Source organism: Copadichromis virginalis, linkage group LG12, assembly GCF_057382275.1.
Source record: "Copadichromis virginalis isolate Kocher_CV1m ecotype Utaka linkage group LG12, C_Virginalis_male_GT1.1, whole genome shotgun sequence".
Lineage (NCBI taxonomy): Eukaryota > Metazoa > Chordata > Actinopteri > Cichliformes > Cichlidae > Copadichromis > Copadichromis virginalis.
In genome coordinates this window covers 21,845,798-21,866,834 of record NC_140629.1, presented here as the reverse complement: position 1 = coordinate 21,866,834, position 21,037 = coordinate 21,845,798, and the positions used below count along the sequence as shown (strand labels likewise).

Below are 21,037 nucleotides of genomic sequence, written 5' to 3'. Positions count from 1 at the left end.
TTCAAAATACAGCGGTTACAGTCATTGCATTTAATGTTTTAAACCTTCACATCTTGCACAGTTATTGGAAGAAAACTTTTTTTAAAAATTGCTTCATGTTTTCTCTGTCAAAAATATTTACACATCTACATCAACATAAACTCAAAGAGCCTAAAACAGTGCATTTGCATTAATGTTACAAAAAGAATAAAATAACACACGATAAAGGGACAATTACTCTATTTTGAAAAAACACACCTCTTTCTCTCTCTCAAGCTGCCCCAGGGACTCAGAAGAAACTTTTGGAAGAAAACTGAGTTTATTACTGAACACAGCTGAGTCATAGAACTTGTAATGCATGAATCCCTTATCCAAAGATAACAAACCAAACATATTCAGCTTGGGAGTATTCACAAATTTGAATGCTCAAAACACAAGTTACTAGAGCCAAGTGGTTTCTTGAAATCATTGACTGTTCTAAAAATGCACTCTTGTTCTTGTTATAAGATCAGGAACACAAAGGGAAACCCACTTCAGACTGAAAAGAACAGATTACAACAATTATGGCTGCTGTACATTATAGTCATGTCAGATTTCTCATATTCCTACATAATATAAACACATAATATATATGATGCATTATTAGATACACCTGACATAGTTACTATGACCTGTAAAAGTTTAAACTGAGCATCAAAATGGAAAGAAAGCAGGCTGGTCAGAGTATTTCAGAAACTGCTGATCTACTGGGATTTTCCCACGCAGCCATCTTTAGGGTTTACCAGTGAGCGACAGCTGTCTGAGCAAAAATTCCTTGTTTATGCCAGAGTAGAATGGCGAGTCTGCTTTGATACAACAGAAAAGAAGAGCAACTAAAAAAAAAGCGCTTGCTGCAACCAAAGTATGTAGAAGAACATCTCCAAATGCACAACACGTTGAACGTTGAAGCAGATAAGCAACAGCAGCAGACGACTACACCAGATGCCATTTCTGGCAGCTAAGAACAGGAAACTGAATCTACAGGCTCACCAAAATTAGACCTCAATTTTGGTAGTGCAATCTTTAAGCACTTTGGTCTCCTTAGTCCACTGAGCATTGTTTAAATGCCACAGCCTACCTGAGTATGGATGCTGACCATGTCCATCCCTTTGTGACCACACTGTTCCCATCTTCTGATGGCTGCTTACATCAGAATAACACACCATGTCATGAAGCTCAAAAAGTCTCAAACTGGTTTCTTTAAAATGACAATGAGTTCACCGTGCTCAAATGGCTTACAGTGTCACTAGATCTTAATCCAACTGAGCACCTTTGAGATGTGGTGGAACAGGAAATTCACGTCATGACTGTGCCAACAAATCATCATCAACTGTGTGATGATACCAGCGTGGACCAAAGTCTCTGAGGAATGTTTTCAGCACCTTGCTGAATCTGTGCCACGTAGAATTAAGACAGTTCTCCAACCTGGTACTGGCAACTAACAAAGTGGCTACTGAGTGTACCTGACACATCCATCCGAACAGACTAGAGAGTCAGTAAGCATTTTTTTTCTTTTATCTACACTCATTAAACACTGCTTAATAATTTGCTTGCAGTCAAATACTTTTAAAAAAATGCTGATATTGTGTGTTTTTAATAAGTAAAAAGATCAAATCCTAAATGTTAAGTTTTGTTTTTTTTTCCAATCTATGCCACACACACACACACACACACACACACGGTCTGTTAAACAGCAAAAAAGAAAAGCTGTGGGAACGCCAAGTGACTCAGATAATGGCGCGCAGTCCAAGAACACGTTGATCGGTCTAAGTGCTGATAAATAAACAGACATAATTGTCAACATATTACATGATAGACTACTAGGAACAGCATGTTTTTTTTGTTTGGGTTTTTGTTTTTTTACAGTTGGCTTTTAAGAACTGTAGACTTTAATCAGACACACACCCACACGCTTTTTATGACCCTGACAATCAGGTGTGCTCATTCACCGATAGCGCCTTGTTTGCCAATATTCCAGGTTTTACTAAATGACTCAAAGGCAGATGCAGACAGTCAGTTGATAACACCTGTGTGGTACCATATCACAGAAAGCTTAAGCTAAATTTGAAGTAAACTTACCTCAGATTTACTCGCCGTTCATCTTCACTCCCAAAATCCTGCAACAGATAACAGAAAAGATTTATACCATACTGAAATCATTTCAACTGCACTGTTACTGCTATAGCAGAACTATAGTCTTGTCTGTATTTTACTAAGCACAAACTCTGATAAATGTATGCAAAAAATCAAGCAGCAATAGAGGTGCTATACATTCAGCATCTACACTTTGGAAGATGAACATACAGAGATACTAAATTTTGATATAAAGCATACTTTCTAGGGTTACCACCACTACAGCTACTCATGTGATCAAATGATCTGTAAGAAAGCTGTACAACTTCAAACACCTATTCTTAACCGTATCAACAATGGCTCACCACAGCAGGATTGTAGGGATGCTAGGGTAGAGTTTGATTGAAAACATGACTCTGAAGTAAATGCCAGGGTAGTCAAGGTACATGTTTTACCTTCATTTTAAAGGCAGCCACACCACCAAGAGAAGCTTACAAGGTAAGAGTAGATAAGACTCTAAAGTTCATCAATATTTTGAAAGATGTTGTTCCAAAGACGATTTTTCTTGTCACAGTGAAGGTGCATTAAAGGCAATGGGACTCAGTTGATGCTGAATGTAACAAACATTCAGCTAAAAGGAAAAATAAAAATGAGGAGTACCATTCGTAGGGAGGACGGAAGGAAATCATTTTGCACGGGCTTCCACAAAGTAATGCACAGCGAGCTGAGTGTCTTTATTATTGTGCATAAGCATGAAAATAACCTCACACATTAGCTGCCTCGTGCCTTCATACCAGTATCTCCTGCCTCCCTGTTTACCTCAGTTCTCCTTCCTCCCCTTCCTACAGTAGTCCTCCTCCACCCCACCCACCCCTCATGAGCAGATGACATCATAGCTGCAGCAGATTTCTGCCAGCTTTATCTGTCACACCTAAACAGCCGTCAGGCAACAATGACATACAGGACAGGACCAAAAAAAAATCCCCTTTAGAAAAAGGAGACAATCTACTTGCACTAAATAACGTGTCACCATATTTATGAGTACAAAATAAGGTAGAAATAAGAAGTATTTCAGCCTATCCTTACCTAACACAGCTCACACACTTCTGGTTGTAAATAAAGCCAGCTATAGATAGTAATTCTAGTTTCTGTTACAGGCAGAGAGCAGCACAAGGTAAGCTTCTCTGCCTATAGCTGGTAGTTAGCGCCCCCATCTGGTAACGAATAACTACTTAAATAGCAAAGGGAACTTATTTTGAATGGCTTAAACCATTACTTCTTCTCAGTGAAAGTATGCAGAAACCTCAAACCGTGACTATCTACTGTTACAGTTAAGTATTAACAATTTCAGTTGTCGTCGTATGTGTCTGTTTGCCAGGAATATGGTATTTTCCCATGCTTAATCGCACGACCAACGACACAGCACGATGGAAATTAGAATAGCGATAATCTGTGTGTAACTGTTTCCAATTTGATTTCTGTAATAGGTATTTTATAGTCAAGTCCGCCGAGTCAAAACATCCACACAGCTTTAGAGTCAGTAAATTAATGCAAATATAGCAGCAGTGCATTAAGCTCCCTGACAGTGCTGTGTGCTTGATATATTTAAGAAAAACGTTCATTTTTAATGTCAGCCACTCACATCATAAACAGCTAACGTTAATGTTAGCCACAGCTCTTATCATTTATGAGGCACTTGTCAAACTAAGCTAACGTTAGCTCTTTAAAATGGACACCTGGCCAATTGAACAGGTGTGGAGTTTCTTTAATATTATTAAATAACAAAAAAAGATTTCACAGACTAATTGGAATAAGCGATAGTCAGCTACAACTCTCTGTAACGAAAACGTTTGCTAGCTACCATGAGCTAACAGCCTAGCATAACTAACTAGCTAATTCAGTCTCAATCAGCAGGCCTTCCTCTGGCAGCATCTCCCTCATCCTCACTCTGACACCACCACAACGGAGCATTGAAGCTTTGCTTCACTCGGCACCAAACTCACCTCCCCCGCGGTCGTAGTTGCTGTGCTGGCGGTGGAAGCGGCGCTCGGGGTCGGGGACCGCTGCAGAGTAACCAACGCCATGGCTGGGAGCTGAGGATGATGATGCACCGGCCGGCCGCTCTGGCCTGGTGAGCTGCAGCTAGCTGCTGGGCTAACGATACATACAGCTGACAGAGAGACTGATGATTGGAGGGAACCGAGCCGAGTTATCCTTTCAGGCAGGGCCCCCGGTGAAGGAAGTTATGCCTTCAATCCATCCCGGCGACACTTCTTTTGTAATTATGTAGTCATAATATAACTGCTAAACCTATGAATAACAGTGACATCACGGCAACTGACATGTACAGCAGCCTGTTTGTATGCGACCTTTAAACGAGGCAATTCAGGTTTACATAACAGGCTATTTACAACAGGATCGAAAACACAAACAAGGCTATGTAAAAGCACACTCGTGGGTAGGAACAAAATGTAAAAATCGCGAAAGAAAGAAATATTCAAAAAGCTTTACAGATATACGAAAAATAAGCAATGTCTGAAATATGTTTTTACTATTTTGTTCAGAAGTAGGCGTGACTTGACTCATAATAATGTGCAAAATGCGACCCAAAGTACAATAACAATTTCATTATTATTATTATTGTTGTTATTGCTGTTCTGACTGCTTTTATAATAATGAATCAATATAATGGCATATCTGAATATACTTAAAGTGTTGCTTCTGCGTGTGTGTGTGTCCCCGTCAATCTGTGTTGAGGTGTGGCTTCATGAGACAGGAATGGCAATTTTATTTTTATTGCTGATTATTAACGTATCCTTTTTGCTTTACACCAGGTAATGTATTTCTGACTGTCGGTGGATTATTCTGATACTGATGGATATGCAGAACAGGACAGAACTTGCCACAGAATCTGCCCATTTTTTTTAAACATTTCTTCATTATTAACGAAATCTCTGATTTTAATTCAGCACATTAAAGTTTTTGAAATGAAATGACAATGATCCCAAACACACTGCCAATGCAGTAAAAAGAGACCGGGATAGAAAACACTACCAGTCATGGATTGGCCTCCCAGGAGCTCGGACCTCAACATTATTGAAGCAGTGTGAGATCATGTAAACAGAGAACACAACAAAAGGCAGCCAACATCCAAAGAAGAGCTTTGAATGTCCTTCAAAAAGCCTGGAGTACTATTCCTGAAGATTAGTTAAAGAAATGACAAGAAAACTGACCAAGACAGTTCCGACTGTGTTGAAGAATAAAAGTGGTGATAGCAAATCCTGACTTTCAGATTCGTAGGAACTGTACAAACTACGTTTTTGTCTTATATGCTGTATTTCTGTGTAAGGGTCAAGAGTTTTGGACAACACTGTGACTTCCATCGTTGCAGTCCTTTTAATTATCAGGCGAGATCGACAGAACATTTTCTCAGTAGGTTGATTGCGGTTTAAACTATACACCGTGAACGCGTCTTGCGCTCTACGTGCCTGCAATCTCCGCCTTGCTTGCAAGAGAGAGGCGGACCAGTTAGAAGTAGGAGCTGAAACACTTTTGCTTTTTAACTCTGCCAAAAGCGGTGGAAAACCAGAGTGAAGGTAAGGCGAAACTTATTTGTAATCTATAAAGTGGACTATGCTGACAGCACGTGCGTCTGATCCCTCTAACCATGCTGCTTTTACTCAAGTTTCAGTAACTAAGTTGTTGCTTCTCAGATGGATTCTTTGTTTCACCAGATCTCAGTGTTACGTAATACTGTACTCTTAATAATAACCATGTGGAAGCACAAGTTCTGCACAGCTGTGCCTCACCCCTCAGTTATGCAGCAGGTTTGATCAGTGGAGATAGGTTGTTTAAGGTCTTTATTGTAATTTCTGTTATAGATACTGCATACGCACATGTAATGATTGACTTAAAATGTTGAAATATTTTACATTTTATTTAAATATTTCATTAACATATAACTTATTCTCAACGATGAGCAAATAGACAAGAAGAAGAAGAAGAAGAAAATCGTTTTAATGTTAATATTGAATCCAGTCTTAGTCAATCTGCTGGTTAATGGTTATGTTTGATTCCTTCATGGGTTAGTGAGTCTCACTGTGTCTCATGTTAGTGCAGACATGCGGGTGGCAGTGATTGGGGCAGGAGTGATTGGCCTGTCAACAGCTCAGAGCATCTATGAGCACTATCACTCTATTGTCAGTCCGCTGACCATCGAGGTGTATGCAGACAAGTTCACTCCACTGACCACTAGTGATGGAGCAGCCGGCTTCTGGCAGCCTTATCTGTATGATAAGGGCAACGTTCAGGAGACGTGAGTGTGTTTTATTTAACTTTCCTTTAGATTTTAGTTTTTATCTACAAACATTACTATTGCTACATTATTCCCATATGTGTCCTTCACATTTAGAAAATGGAATAAAGAGACATTTGACTACTTGCTCAGCTTTCTCAAGTCACCTGAGTCCATAAAAATGGGAATATTCCTTGAGTCTGGCTACAACCTTTGCAGTGAACCCGCACCAGTGAGTACTGCTTCTTTTTTTTGGAACTACACTTTTTTTTATCTCAAAGATAAGATTTATTCTTATTAGGAAACCTTTTACAGCCAAGAACATAGGTGTGTGTATATTTGGTTAAAGTGCAACATCAAGCAACTCATTCACAAATTTATTGCATTTCGGGGCAATATCTACACTAAACAAAGTCCAGTTGCTCTGAAGTAGAGCTTTGTTCAGCCACATAAATGATTGTTGAATGCACTGGTTGGAAACTGTAAAGAGAGAGGCCCCACTAAGGGTTGTTTTTACACTCAGAATCAGGGTTAATTGGGATTCTGTGTACTAACGCCACAGACATTTCTAGCAAATAATGAGGAAAAACTTGCAGGAAAATTGCTTTGCACATGATTAAGACTGTGGAAGCTGTATAATTATTCTAGAAATACAAGAAAGCACAAATATGCAAATTCTGAACTCTTGTAACAAAGTGGATGACATCCCATAGTACGTACAAAACATTCAGGAATGCACGCGTAAACTCCTCCGGTATGTAGTAAGGACCCTGTCACACTGCAGTTCTGAAAATATGGAATATGGAAATATTCAGCTGTCTGCTCGAGTGGTCTGACAGTCACGGACGGAGATGGACTTATGTGGTCAGAAGTTTACTTACACTCATCAGATTCTTGTCATACCACAGCTTTACCAAAAGTTTAAATTGGGTAAAAAACAGTTAGTTGCAGAGATCCACATTAGCAGATGATAAAAAGAAACACAAAATACAGAAATTACAAGAAAGCTTGCATTTGGGTGTTTAATGATTTCTTTCAACTGTTCCCTTTTTAGTGCGGAATGATTGTAAAGCATCTTTAATGACTTTAAAAAACCAAAATTGGGTGCTCAAGTTTGGATTTATTTTAGATGTTCTCTGCACACAGTCAAAACTAAACATACAGACTCAAATATTTACATACATTAACTTTAACTTCACCTTGAATCAACAGCTAGGTGGTTGAATCTTGGACACATGTGGGTGTTACAACAGGACGATGATCCCAAACACAAACACACATGAAAAATGTTTTTTGGAATGAATAAAGCAGACTAACATTACAAAAACCAGCCAATTTAAACAAGCTTGTTGATGGCTACCAAAAACATCTGGTGAGGTGCCACTTACATTTAACCAAAAATCAGTGGGGGCTAATGTGTATATATATGAGACTATATGTATAGTTTTGATGCTGTGTGAATTAAAGAAAATCCTAAATGAATTCAAACTTGTGCATGTTTAAGTCATTAAACATGCTGTACAATCATTCCACTCCAGAAAACAACAGTTCAAAGACATCATTAACATTGATGTACATCCATGGCCATGATGAGTGGATGTAACCTTGAGAACACAACTGTATATTAGCCGGCACTGACATTGTTGAGTGATTTCTGCATGTTTGCAAATAAGATCATGCAGTGGGCTCTTTTTTTTTTCCTGTTGTGTCACATTAGTTTAGTGCCGGTTAAAAGTTCACAGGTCAAGCGATGAAACTGGAAGACTTTCAAACACTTATTTTTTCATATTCTTATTTTATCTTAACCCTTAACTTGCTATGCTAAAAGCTTAGCAAAACAGAAATAGAAAGTTGCAGAACCAATCCAAGTTGGCACAATGCAGAGTTACAATAGTGATGCAAAACTCAAGTATATGTCCAGTTTCGGGTTCAGTGCACTCTGGAAATTCTTTTGTGAATTTCATGTGTTACAATAAATCTGCTCTTAGCAGCAGAAAGCATTTCATTGAGCTTTCTCTTGCAACATGAAGTAACATACATTTCTTTTAGTTGTAGTCATGCCTACATCAAAAGCCTATTTGTCATGAATGGAAATGGCTTGTATCTCATTAGAGCAGCCAAATAATCCCAAAGTACAATCAGGCTAATTCTGTGTTATTTAGGAAACCGGGTAATTACGTCAACCACAAAACTGCCTGTACTGGTACTGATGGTGATCCTTCACTGTTACCACAGTGTCCTATATTGTTCCATATTAGAAAAACGGAAACCAATATTGTACCATAAAGTTTCACTGCAATCTATGCAAGATGTCAAATATTAATAATATACACGATAGAGCAACTCTGTTTAGTTGGCAGGGCTTATTCCCAGTGTTAATTTGGCATTTCATAAAAAAAGTGGTTAATCTCAGTTGTAGCAAATGTGGCTGAGGAAGTTAGTAAATAACCAGGAGCTGATGAAACCCCATCTAACCCAGAAACACTTATTAACATATTAACTTCTATGAGAGTGTGTACTGAGAAATCTGACAACAAAAAAATGTTTCTTTCAACTCGATTCCTAATCTTTAGGGAGTTTGTATGCATTAAGCTATTACTAAGTAGTTCACAGGATGACTTTCATAATGTAATAGCACTGAGAGGAATGTGTGACACAGACATGCGTTTGAGTCATAACCAGAGTGAAGAGTCAGCTGACTCGATATCACCAAGACAGCCCATGCATTAGCAGCCCAGATATAACATGGTAAAGACAAGCGAGTTTTCAAGATGCACTTAAGTTACTTTCTCTGTTGAAGATCTCTTTATTGAAGATAAAAACCCAAACAAAATATCAGTGTTTGGCCACAAGAGACTCAGAGTTTCACAGTGGATACATCCTCTGTAATAATGTGATTTGGTGACTGTGACACCCATAAGATTGCCCTCTCACTGCCTGTGGCTTGTTTTTGGTTGCAGGATCCCTCGTTTAAGGACAGCGTTCTTGGCTTCAGGCAGCTCACAGACCGAGAGCTGCAGATTTTTCCTGGATACAAGTAAGCTCTTTCTGAAAAACGCCAATGAAAGACAAGACACAAATAAACAAATAGTTAGCCACATAGTCAGCTGTTTACATACAGTGTGAACAAGTTGACTTTGAATGTGTGGTAATTAATTAAAGAAACTACTTGACCCCATAAACTCTGAACCATGAAAAAATTGCCAGAAAATTTAAATTAAAAAATGCAATGTGTATTTAAATGTATGACCAATTTAGAAAAAAAAAAGGAAAAATTACATTTAAGTTTGAATATATGAGTTTTAAGTTGTATTTTCTTTGCGACATCTGGCATTTGTAACCCTAACAGGGTTAGGGTTGTAAGTCACACTGAGGATGTTGACTCATGTTTCAAATAACATAAAATCATGTTTAGTTTGATAAACATGAATTTAAAAATGCGAAATGTGTGAATTTCACTGTATTACAAGCGTCCCACTAAAAGTTACCAGTATTTTTTGTGATTGAATGGACAATGTTGCACAACCAGCAGTTTTAGTGAAACATTTGCTTCTTATCATTTGTTCAGGTTTGGGTGGTTCAACACTGCTCTCATGATAGAGGGTAAAACATACTTACCTTGGCTTATGGAGTGGTGAGTGATCACCTAACTGACTTCTCATGTTGTATCAGTATTGATTTATTTAGTCCAACCTCCTGAGTTAGCTTTAAAATTCCCAAAGTATTTGACATTGTTTGAGATCCGTTGTTTTTATATTTTACCTTTAACATAAGACCATATCGTGTTTACAGTTTTATAATGTTGTCCGATATATATGCTGTACCTGGTGGACTGAAATGATCCCACAATACTGAGTAACGTATACTTGAGACTTCATCCTATTATGTATTAGTAATAAGAGTAATAAACATGTAGTCTTCATTAGGTTCTTGTGTGTTTAGCATCGATGCTCCTTAATATAAAAGGTTTTCTAGTGCACAGTGTTTTTATTTGCAGGTTGCGAAAAAGGGGAGTGAAATTTTATCACAGGAAAATAAAGTCCTTCAAGGAGGTTAGTGAAAGTTTTCAGTGTATTGTGCTTGCAAGTTCTTTATACATTCACCGGACACTTTATTAGGCACACCTTCTAATCTGACTTAATTCGTCATGGGATAGATTCAGCGAGGTGCTGGAAACATTGCTCAGAGATTTAGGTTCATGTTGACATCATTTCTTGTAGCTGTCTGGTCTCTCTCCTCTGACCACAGGCATTTTCACCCAAACAGCTGCTCACTGCATAGTTTCTCCTTTTCTGAACATTTTCTGCAGTGTGGGAAAATCCCAGTAGGTCAGCAGTTTCTGAAATACTCAGACCAGCTGGTCTCCCATTAACAACCACACCACACGTTCAAAGTCACTTAAGTTACTTTATTTACTCATCATGACGCCTGGTTTGAACTTCAGCTGGTCGTCTTTAATGGTGTTTTGCTGACTTATGCCCAGTCTGTACTATATTAACATTTATTACTGAATGTTGTAATGTTTTACAGCCTCCAGACAAGTTGAGCAAAAGTTATCTGTCACCATGTTTGTTATCTCCTATCATCCTTGACTTTTTTTAGCTGGCTGAAACCGGAGCAGATGTGATCATAAACTGCAGTGGGATGTGGTCAGGCCAACTGCAGCCAGATCCAGACCTGAAACCAGGCCGTGGCCAGATATTGAAGGTGAGAATATACAGGGCTGTGTGTATGTACTGCACAAGAGATAAAGGAATGACGGAATGAACTAGTGTTTGTTTGTATTTCAGGTCGATGCTCCCTGGCTGAAGCACTGGATTATTACCCACGATTTCACCAAAGGAACATACAATTCACCATATATCATTCCAGGGTAGTACAAGTAACATGCCACACTGATAAGCACTGAACTGCAGAACCACACAGCTGTTGACTTATAGTATTACTACATTTGCAGTTAGAGGATTTTATATATTTCACCTTAAAAAAAAGTTTTCAAATGTAGTAGCTCTAGTAGTTACTCTCTGTAGTTCAGTCGCTATGTTAACAGCTGCAGCACTTTTTCGTATAGAATAGAATAGAATAGAATAGAATACTTTTATTTGTCAATTTCTTCAAATGTACTTGCCATACAAAGGAATTGAAATTACGTTTCACACTGTCCCATGCGTAGACATTGACAACAATAAGGTGCAGATGCACAACAAAAACAGCCCTAACAATAAAGTAATAAATAGTAATATAATAATATAAATAGTGCTAAAAGAAATACTAAAAATATATATATAGTTGCAGGTGTGTGCAATTGCAATGCAAGTCAGGAATGTTTTCAGTTCTTGGTTCAGAGAGTGTTTCTTTGTTGGAGAGTGTGCGTGGGTGAGGGGGAGTAGAGTCCAATCTGTCTTCCTATACTTCTGCCAATCTGGTGATTCTGCTGGCTGGGAGTCGGGAGGGAAGAGAGTTCAGCAGTCTCACAGCCTGGTGGATGAAGCTGTTGGTGAGCCTGGTAGTGCGGGAGTGGAGACTTCTGTATCTCTTTCCAGAGGGCAGGAGGCTGAACAGACAGTGCGCGGGGTGGGTTGCATCGTTGACAATTGTGATGGCTTTGCAGGTGAGGCGAGTGGTGTAAATGTCTTGCAGGGAGGGGAGTGGTACACCAACTATCCTCTCAGCTGTTCTCACAATGCGTTGTAGAGCTTTTCTGTTATAGTCAGTGCAGCTACCGCCCCACACAGTGATGTATTGTATTGTACAGTATTGATTTGGGGTTGGAGTACAATGAAGACAGAAAGCAAGAGCTGTTTTTATCAGTGTGCAAAACATTTGTGTCCGCAGAAGTCGTCTTGTGACGCTTGGTGGCGTTTTCCAGATGGGAAACTGGAGTGAACAGAATAGCTCTGTCGACCATAAAGAAATCTGGGAAAAAGCTTGTCAGCTTGAGCCTAGTCTCAAGGTACGATGATTTCAGCAAGGCCATAAAAAGATATGATGATTCAAGTGTGATTAATTATTTACAGTAAGTGTTCTGTGGTGCTGAAGTTTTTAACATTTTTCATTTTATATATTTAGACCTCATTCTAAAAAGATGTAACTGAGTGTCAAATTTTCAGTTTCTGAGTTACCTTTATTATTATGTATTTGTTTATTTATTGTCAGTTCTGAAAAGCTTTCATCTCTTTGTTCTCTAATCTCAGCATGCCAGGATAGTCGACGACTGGTCTGGCCTCAGGCCAGTTCGCAGCAAAGTCCGACTGGAGAGGGAAGCCATATGGTCTGGTGAAACCCCCATAGAGGTATCCTTTCTAAGATCTAAGTAGCGGAACTGTAAATACATATTTCTGCTATTAATTGTCTAAAATACTGTGGCATTATTCAGGTGATACACAACTATGGCCACGGAGGTTTCGGACTCACCATTCACCGAGGCTGTGCCGAGGAAGCGGCGAGGCTCTTTGGTCAGATCGTGGAACAAAAAGGCAAAGGTCCAAAAGCTCGCTTGTGAATTGGTGTGCAGAAGTAACGATTGATGCTCTTTTTTTTTCAAATGTCAGCATCAGTGCATATATTGCTCCTAGCCTCCACTAATTTAATATTAAACATCATTTTCAAACAGTCTCATGCACCTGCAAAGTTAAGGACAAGGCCACCATTGTTAATTAAACAATGGCACATATGTAAGACAATCGTGCTGAAATCTATTTGAGATTTGGATAATTTGAGAAGCACTTTTTATGTATAAATTGTACATATTTTTGTGAATTTTTTAGTGCACTAAATGCAAGATTTGCAATGAATTTAAAATATTTAACTAATTAATAAAAACACGACAGTTACTTGTCTTTGAAAGATCATTTACTACAGTATCATACACATTTACATCCAGTGCGTTGACAAGGATCTGTGCACACAGACACGTAATGCAGCTCTTCATCTCAAACATTGGCAGGTAACAGCTCATCAGACCTATACTCGTTAAATAAATACAGAGATTATTTTTTTAAACAAAACTTCCCTCAGTCCATCTCCTCGTCACCTCTGTTACAAACAAAAGCAAAGACAACAACTAAACCAGGTATTGATACATTATTTACAGAACACAACATCCCGTTGTGGACATTCGGAAACGCAGCATCAAAGTCTGCTGAAGTAGGGCACGAGATGCATCAACGTCTATAGATTATGACACCACATACATGTGTGAATGTTTTTGTATTTTTAAATTATGTAAACCTTGCTAACTAGGCTCAGTCAGCTTTGGATGTTGAGAAACTGCTCAGATTTAAATGATCAAACACTTTAATGTTAACGTAAATACAGGATCCATGGAGCATGTTTGTGCTGTAAATATGAGAAGTTATTATCTTACTGATGTTAATATCTTCTGGTGAAGGTTTCAACAGATCCCTCAGCTTGCTATAAAGAATCTGTCCTGATAATGATCAAGAGATGAGGTGGTATTTTCAATGTTACCTGCATTTTCCATGGGTCTTTACCGTGTTAAAATGTGAACTAATACTGACACAAGAACAACACATACAACACAAGAGTTCAAAAGGATGCTCGGTGTATGAAAGCTAGTGACTTCCTTTCACCTCTCACGGCTGAAACTATTAAATAACCCCACACCCTTTTCATTCAGATGCCCTGTTGTTTTGATTGTGTGGGATTTTCCTTCAATCTATCAATGCTCTGTTTTAAAAAATAAAGACAAGTGTGATTAGTGTATTTCAGCAGGCAAATTGTGCGCACAGGATAATGCTGTTCCTTACATATGTATCTACGCCCACTACGTTAGCAGAAGCAGCTTTCTCATAGGTTTAAGAGTAGGTCTCTCAACCACAAGCTAAATAGGTAGTTTTAAGGCTTTTTGAAAAGAAGATAGTTGTTTGACCTTACGCTATCCCTTTTGCTTTTCTTGGATTAGAAAAGCTTGATTAAAATACTTTGGTTGAAGTATTAGAATTCTCTCTTTACGATTTTCCTCCCCCATTCACTCTCACACTCATGTAGGTCATTTGGTCTTTCTTGATTACCCTGTGTGCAGTTATACAGTGGCAAACTTGTGAGAGCAATGGTGTTTAAAAGACTAAAAAAGTACAATGACATGTACATGTAACTACTGTGTTGCCTGGCTCCCAGCCACTGCGGTGACTAAACTGAAGATCATTGAAGGGGGGCAAAGATGAACACAGAGAGCTGGTTTTGTTGTCTTCCCTCTCCTTGCTTCTCTTCTTCACTGTGGTCTCCTCTCAGCTGCACTGCAGCTGATGCATCCTCAGCCCTGGGAGCCGGAGCTGGAGTCAGGGACTCCTCCAGCGCTGTGGGAAGAGGCCCTACCCATCATCTCCTGTCCCCACTCACGGTGGCTGGACTCCTGCAAGCCGCGGCCTGTCGTCTCAATTGGCAGCGCGCAGGAGGCGATGGCCGCGAAGAGGCAACAGCAGCAGTACACTGACAGAGCCAGGTACACAGAGGACTCCAGCATCACCTGCAGGATGAAGCCCATGGACAATCACAATGTGTGACACTAACACTCTGACATTTTTGTGCAGTGTTGTCATGGGAAAACAAAGTGTTACCTGGGCAACAAACGGAGTTATTAGGGCACCAACCCTGGCCATTCCACTGCTTGTTCCCAATCCTAAAGCTCTGGTCGCTGTTGGGTATACCTGCAGAGTTTCAGAAATACATAGGAGGTTGCCAATTTTCTAATTCTGCCCTGCAAATGTGTTTTACACAGTAGGAGCAAAACTGCTCACTGTGTAGATATCTTACCTCTGGAGTGTACACATAGGCTGCCTGAAACCCTCCTGCAATAAATGCTCTGGCGATGAATATCAACACTGTCATGGAGGCTCTGCAGGGGATAAATCAGTATCAGTAAATGGACAGCATTACTAATTCTTAAAGTATTTAAAAGCCTGATTATGGCCACTTGTGCCTTTACCTCCCAACACAGCCATAAAGTGGAATAATACACATAGAGAAAACGAAGAAACACAGTGCCATGGTCTTCCTCCTTCCCAATCGATCGATAGCCCACAGCGTCACCAGCAGTCCTGTACAACATCAGCATACTCAGACCCCTAAAATCAAACTGCATGCTCTCACATAGTAGAAAAAAAAATGCAGGTGCAGCCAATCATATTGAGACACCAAAATGAGTGCCTGCATGAGTGTAAAAAAAACAACAATAGAACAAGAATTGAAGCAAGAAGAGAGGAGGCATTTATATTAATGCATAATAACCAGCAGGTGGTCATATTTGTGCATAATTTAGAGCAGAATTTGCACAGTTTTTAATATATTGAACAACAAATTTATGAGAGCTTGGTGATGTGTACCTGGGAATTCAGATAACGTAGTCCACAGCAGGTCTTTGTAGTCGTCAGAATTCAGGTATTTACACTCTAAGCTGCATCGGAGCTCCTCCTTATTACCTTTGGACACTAGAGGGAGTTACACCAAACAGGATGCTTCAAATCCAGCACTCAGCCTACTGTCTGTGATGCTTTTTGCAAAAACATAACCACCATAAAGTGTGTGAAGCCCTCAGCATCTGACTCACTTCCACATGCGCCTCCCTCCTGAAACAGCTCTGTGGTGAGCAGCACCAGCCCATAGTAAGAGAAAGCATTCGCAAACCTGCATGAACAGACACAGATCAATTCATGCTGATTTGCTTTAGGTAAATCACTGGACAATGAAAACGCAAGGTTTTCGAGAAAGAGGAAGACATTATCAATTGCTAATTTACCAAATAAACCACAGCAGGACTGTGGTCCAGCGGAAGTGAGATGAAAATAAGTCTCGAATCTTCCCACGATCTTCCTAATAAAAAAAAATTAAAAAAAACAGCCATAAAAAAACCCTCAGAACACAAATGGCAGTATGATAGAGGGTACTTAATGTACACAAAGCATTTAGTTTTTGCAGATGCACACCGCACCTGTCTGGCGGCAATCAGTTTTCCCAGTGGCATGGGTGCTCCGTTCTCAGTGGCAATCCGCTTCAGTGTGTTCAGAGCCTTTTCCTGATTCCCTGTCAGCACGTCGTATCGAGCACTCTCTGGCAGCCACTGCTCCCACCCACCAAAAAACAAAAGAAAAATTAGGTTGATAAAGCTGTAATCTATCATGCTTCAAATTGTAGAGCAGCTCAAGACTGCCAACATACTTACAAAGCACAGAATGGCAAAAATGAAGAGAGGAATGGTAGAAAGTCCGAGCAGCCAGCGCCAGCCCAGAGTGGGCATCACCAAGATCGCTAAGAGGACCTCAAATACAGTGCCCAGTGCCCAAAATATCTACGACAGCAGCAAATGCAGGTTTTAGGGCTGAGAAGGTTTAAGTGCTGAAATGATATAAGATTTGTGCACTCCATACCTCAATAAGCAAGATGCATGTGGCTCTGGACTTCATAGGCAGAAACTCAGCATACAGCGTCACCCTTACAAAAAGAGGCACTTTATTATGAACCCAATCGCCATACATTACAATTTGATTGTTTTTTTGCTTTGTTTTTTCAAGATGAAGGGTTACTCACGACTGAGGTGCCCCTCCAATGCCGAAGCCCACCAGTGCACGGAGGACAAGGATCCAGCCGTAAATAGGTGCAAAAGCACTCATCAGGCCGTAGAACATCGTCCACAGAACACTCAGCTTCAGACCCTGCATGTGTATACAATCAAGACATAATACACTGCTAAATAAATAAATAAGCAAAATCTCACTCTGGCATAATGAAGCGGCTCACTCCTGTTGTCTAGTATGTACTAAGAAACCCTAACTCTGTAAATCATTTGGACCTCTGACTGAATGCTATTAGAACTTACTGTCTTTCTGCCGTATTTGTCAGATATGTTCCCCCAAAGAGAAGAGCTGATCATCATCCCGATGAACACTGCCTGTATCAAGAAGAAAGAAAGAAAAAAAAACAAAACAGAAAAAAATCAAGTCCCAGTCAGATTGCAGCCAAAAGTTGTCCGACATAGCATACACATCCTCTTATACACTGTTCTTAAACTGTCGGTAGTATTTGGTTTTGGTTGAGCCACAAAAATGTGAATGTTTAGTGTCTTTAGTAAGTGAACCTTAATTTCCTTGTTTGAATGATATTCTGTATTTCACTCTGACTCTAAATAAGACTTTCAGATTCATTAAGGTTGCAAAGATTCAGCACATATCTGAAGTGTGCTCAGGTCTTCTTTTCTTCGCCATTTGCTGGCTCCGTTTTAATCCAAGCACAAAATCATCCCTGGGAACTCGATCAATAACTGACAGGACGGTCATATTGCACTGCAAGAGGAGGACTTTCACAGACATAAGAGAGACATTACCGATGTAAGCAGTGCCACTTCCAGGCTGGGCAGTCTCCATTCACAGTGGAGCTGTGGAGCTAAGATGCTGAGGATCATCATCTCCATAGCATCAGCCATCTGAAAACACACAAAGATACTCAGTGAATTCATATGCAGTTGTCATAATTACTTTGTATTGTGCTTATTTAAATGAAAGAGCAGTTCTCACCCAGGATAGGCCAGTGAGGATGGAGAGTTTCCACTGAAATGTCCCAAAGCCTATGGCTTCTACGGCATCTTCCACCATGAATGTGTCTGAGAGAATGAGGGCGTGCAGCAAGATTGTACTTGAGTCTGAGCCCAGGAGGAAAATGTAAGACCTTAAAACAGCTGTCTGAGAGAAATGAAGCCATGCCATACTGTACCATCAGTCGGATTAGCAAACTCTCGAGGTACTGGAGCTCCCTCAGTGAGCGCCACAGCCTCCAGATCAGTCTGCTCTGCAGTCCTTGCATCCTGCTCTCTGCTCTCAACATCTTCCTCTGAGCGTGTGCTCTCACCTGTGCGACGGAAGCGGACAACACTACAAAAAACATAAAGAAGAGGATAGAGTATATCTTATCCTAAGCTCAGGAGAATGAACTTATCTGCAATAAGGCAGGTCACAGGAGTTTCATAAGACTGGTGTCAGAGCAATGCTGAGTGCAAATGAGAGTCAGAGGCTGTTGCCTTGGTGATATGAGCTTTTCCTGGCTTTGATTTTGTGTATGGGTGATATTATTCTCCAATGGGGAAACCATATCAGGCCAGCAGACAGGTTGGCACACTCCACTTCACTGCCAGACAAGCTTTTAAAGGCTAAGAGATACACATGTGAAGGATGGAAGGGATACTCTTCTTCTACATGCAGATAATTGATAGTTTGCTCTAGAGATGGCACGATACCACTTTTTTATGTCCGATACCGATACCGATATCATAAATTTGGATATCTGCCGATACCGATATGAATCCGATATAGTGTTTTTTAATCAACAAAACTGTTTTTTAAAATATCTTGCTGCATTTTGCAAGTCTGCAAGTTCATACTCAAGTTTAAAACAACAACTACACTAAAGCTATTCTGTTATACCTGTATACAAAAAAAATATTTCATAGTTCAGCAATACTGATCAATCTAATAAACTTAGACCTACACCATCCTCCCTATTCTGGTATTTTAAAGAGTACTTAGCGTAAATATTAAGCAACCTAACTAATAGGGTTCCAACTCCCAGCAACAACAAAAATAAATAAATAAAAAATAGGGAACCACCCCTCACGCTCCACCTCATGATGCTTAATCAACGTAATCAACCTTAATTTGATGCAGTGTGAAAAAAAATGCACAGAAATTAATTATTTTTCAAGAAATATTAAATAGATTCAACATCTTTCTTCAACAAAATTGCAGACTGCACAGATGGTACCTTCCCAAAGGAAAATGTACTATAGCTTACTAGGGTATATATATTAGACTTAATAGTCACTATATACAGTAATTGACTTCTATTCATTTTACATCAAATTAAAACTTTGGGTGTCAGATAATTATTTATTAAAAGCTAGACATTTTAAATGAGAATAAGAAAGAAAAGTATGTCTTTGTGCCCCCTTTTCCCAGTTAATGCCCTATCGGCCCCCCTGGCTAAACTTTGCTAGATCCGCCCCTGCACAGTTACCAGCCGTCAGCTACGTAGAAAAAGATCCTCGAGTAGAAAGTAATATTAAATAAATTGTAACAACAGCTTATCAAGCTTAAACGTGCTGCTGTTGTTCAGCCGCTGGTTTGCTCTTTCTGGCGCAAAGTGGACCAAAAACAAACAAGAGAGACTCGCGACAGAAAAGCCGATCAGCTGATCATTAGCAGTTTCACGATTGAAGTAGCAGCCGGAGAGCGAGAGGCAGTCGCTCGTTAAGCTTAATGTGGGAATGCTTTACAAACATTCAGAGATGGACTTACACACTTGCTTTACTTCTCTCGGGGATAACTTTGTCGGAGATGAAATGCCGGGTTGCTAGCGAAGCTCCAAATGCTATCCAGACCACCGACAGGTCCCGCATGCCACAGCTGCTCTATCAGGTGATGCATACTGCTCCGACGTTCTGAGGCGAGTTATGGCGTGTTGCAAGTTTTGTGAGGTGCTTTCGTGATATTTAATGGATCGGATTACATTTTTTAATTTTTCTCCGATATCCGATCCAGTAATTTAGGTCAGTATCGGACCGATACCGATACGTAATATCGGATCGGTCCATCTCTAGTTTGCTCAGCCTGAAAGACTAAAAAAGAACACGGAGAGTGGGACGTCTTAATCACTGTAATTACATAACATAGCCTGCTTGCAGTGGAAAGTAGCCTATCAGTATTACAGATGAGTTTGTGAGATTTCCGGGGAGGTCTGTGTTCCCCTGTAAAGACTATAATTTCCCCTTTCAATCTCTCTGGTAAGAAATGCACACGGGAGTAGGAAGTATGCTGCAGTGGACTGCTCTGACATGTTTACCTTCCCTTTGAAACAAAAATAAAATGTGATTTTAATTTTTTTTAGCAGGATTCTGAAAGGAGACTCCTAAATATCTCTCACTAAGGCTAAGCTAGACTGTCATGGGCCAGCCTTAACGCATGTGCAGCAGGGCTGTGATAAATTGTCTTATGGCAGTAAACATAGTAAAAAAAGAAAGAAAAAGAAAATCATGTTTAACCCCCCCAAAAAACTTATTAAGCTGAGAAATCACAGCCAATCTGCTTCCAGTAAATAAATAGTTTCTTAGGAAGATGCTACGCCTGTAAACAAAATGCCTCCAGTAGCGGAGACAGAAGACGCGGTGTTATTGTTCTTTGTTTCTCTTCTGTCTGGGAACACATGTGTGGATAATAAAACTGCACGATCGGTGCTTTTGAGCAGCTTCAGGCTATCTGTGGTCCAGGGAGCTAATCAAAGGCGACGCGAAGCCGTCAGAGGGCGATGCGTCGGACAATCACGCAAAGCCGGGAGGAGAAAACACACAGAAAAAGGCGTTGGTGTGCAGACTGCACCGTACTCACGGCAGCTGTCTCAGCTGGAACAGATCATCGTCCATTTTGGTGTTCATTGGCCGACGGTCCGTTTGGCATCATCGCCGTTTACATGGTCACGACGGGCTGCGATTTCAGCACCGAGGAGAGCGATCTGCTCCGGGTGTCCGTCGACAGCCAATGAGAGGCTGCCCTGCGCGAGTCACAGCGCGAGACTCTCGGAAAGGCATGAGCTCAGGAGGGTATGAGACCGCATGACTGCTGATTACACGAGCCAACACATGACGAGTTATCA

At 40.1% G+C, this 21,037-nt stretch overlaps 3 protein-coding genes across 6 annotated transcripts in view; 1 reads left to right on the top strand and 2 right to left on the bottom strand.

The window, feature by feature from the left end:
* The window catches only part of ssh1a (slingshot protein phosphatase 1a), a 19,880-nt gene extending 15,689 nt beyond the window's left edge, over positions 1–4,191 (bottom strand). The window contains exons 1-2 of the mRNA XM_085475377.1: positions 4,095–4,191; positions 2,098–2,135 (exon numbers count right to left, since the gene is read on the bottom strand). Coding sequence (XP_085331503.1) covers positions 2,098–2,135; positions 4,095–4,175 — 119 coding nt within the window. The 5' untranslated portion in view covers positions 4,176–4,191. The remainder of the gene's footprint in view (positions 1–2,097; positions 2,136–4,094) is intronic.
* Positions 3,321–16,031, top strand: LOC146696986 (D-amino-acid oxidase-like). Of its 4 annotated transcripts, none has more exons than XM_085475380.1 (12): positions 3,321–3,421; positions 4,926–5,687; positions 6,206–6,406; positions 6,503–6,617; positions 9,346–9,422; positions 9,954–10,019; positions 10,383–10,437; positions 10,988–11,092; positions 11,176–11,258; positions 12,221–12,338; positions 12,580–12,678; positions 12,762–16,031. In XM_085475380.1, the coding sequence occupies exons 3-12, from the start codon at positions 6,213–6,215 to the stop codon at positions 12,885–12,887; spliced, it is 1,038 nt and encodes a 345-aa protein (XP_085331506.1). In that variant the 5' UTR covers positions 3,321–3,421; positions 4,926–5,687; positions 6,206–6,212; the 3' UTR covers positions 12,888–16,031. The 4 variants fall into 4 exon arrangements, with proteins under 4 accessions (XP_085331506.1, XP_085331507.1, XP_085331509.1 ...); XM_085475381.1 differs by lacking the exon at positions 3,321–3,421 and adding an exon at positions 4,167–4,222; XM_085475383.1 differs by lacking the exon at positions 3,321–3,421 and having other exon boundaries at positions 4,623–5,687; positions 6,211–6,406.
* svopa (SV2 related protein a) lies at positions 13,160–21,037 on the bottom strand. Its single transcript, XM_085475379.1, has 16 exons — positions 20,773–21,037; positions 18,110–18,267; positions 17,914–17,999; positions 17,724–17,822; positions 17,220–17,291; positions 16,931–17,055; positions 16,771–16,834; positions 16,566–16,691; positions 16,335–16,463; positions 16,143–16,216; positions 15,954–16,030; positions 15,730–15,834; positions 15,333–15,444; positions 15,161–15,242; positions 14,965–15,054; positions 13,160–14,873 (listed from the first exon to the last, which is right to left on the bottom strand). Exons 1-16 carry the CDS (start codon positions 20,817–20,819, stop codon positions 14,661–14,663), a joined length of 1,659 nt encoding a protein of 552 aa, XP_085331505.1. The 5' UTR covers positions 20,820–21,037; the 3' UTR covers positions 13,160–14,660.

What these genes read in the sequence shown, in the direction of transcription:
- svopa (XM_085475379.1), bottom strand. Translation starts at nt 20,819, where the DNA reads ATGAACACCAAAATGGACGATGATCTGTTCCAGCTGAGACAGCTGCC. An exon ending in TTTTTGCCATTCTGTGCTTT is followed by an intron (nt 16,464 to 16,565) that starts GTAAGTATGTTG and finishes GGGTGGGAGCAG; the next exon opens with TGGCTGCCAGAGAGTGCTCG. An exon ending in CTTTATGGCTGTGTTGGGAG is followed by an intron (nt 15,243 to 15,332) that starts GTAAAGGCACAA and finishes TATCCCCTGCAG; the next exon opens with AGCCTCCATGACAGTGTTGA.
- LOC146696986 (XM_085475380.1), top strand. Translation starts at nt 6,213, where the DNA reads ATGCGGGTGGCAGTGATTGGGGCAGGAGTGATTGGCCTGTCAACAGCT. An exon ending in TTTGCAGTGAACCCGCACCA is followed by an intron (nt 6,618 to 9,345) that starts GTGAGTACTGCT and finishes TTTTGGTTGCAG; the next exon opens with GATCCCTCGTTTAAGGACAG. An exon ending in AGCTTGAGCCTAGTCTCAAG is followed by an intron (nt 12,339 to 12,579) that starts GTACGATGATTT and finishes CTCTAATCTCAG; the next exon opens with CATGCCAGGATAGTCGACGA.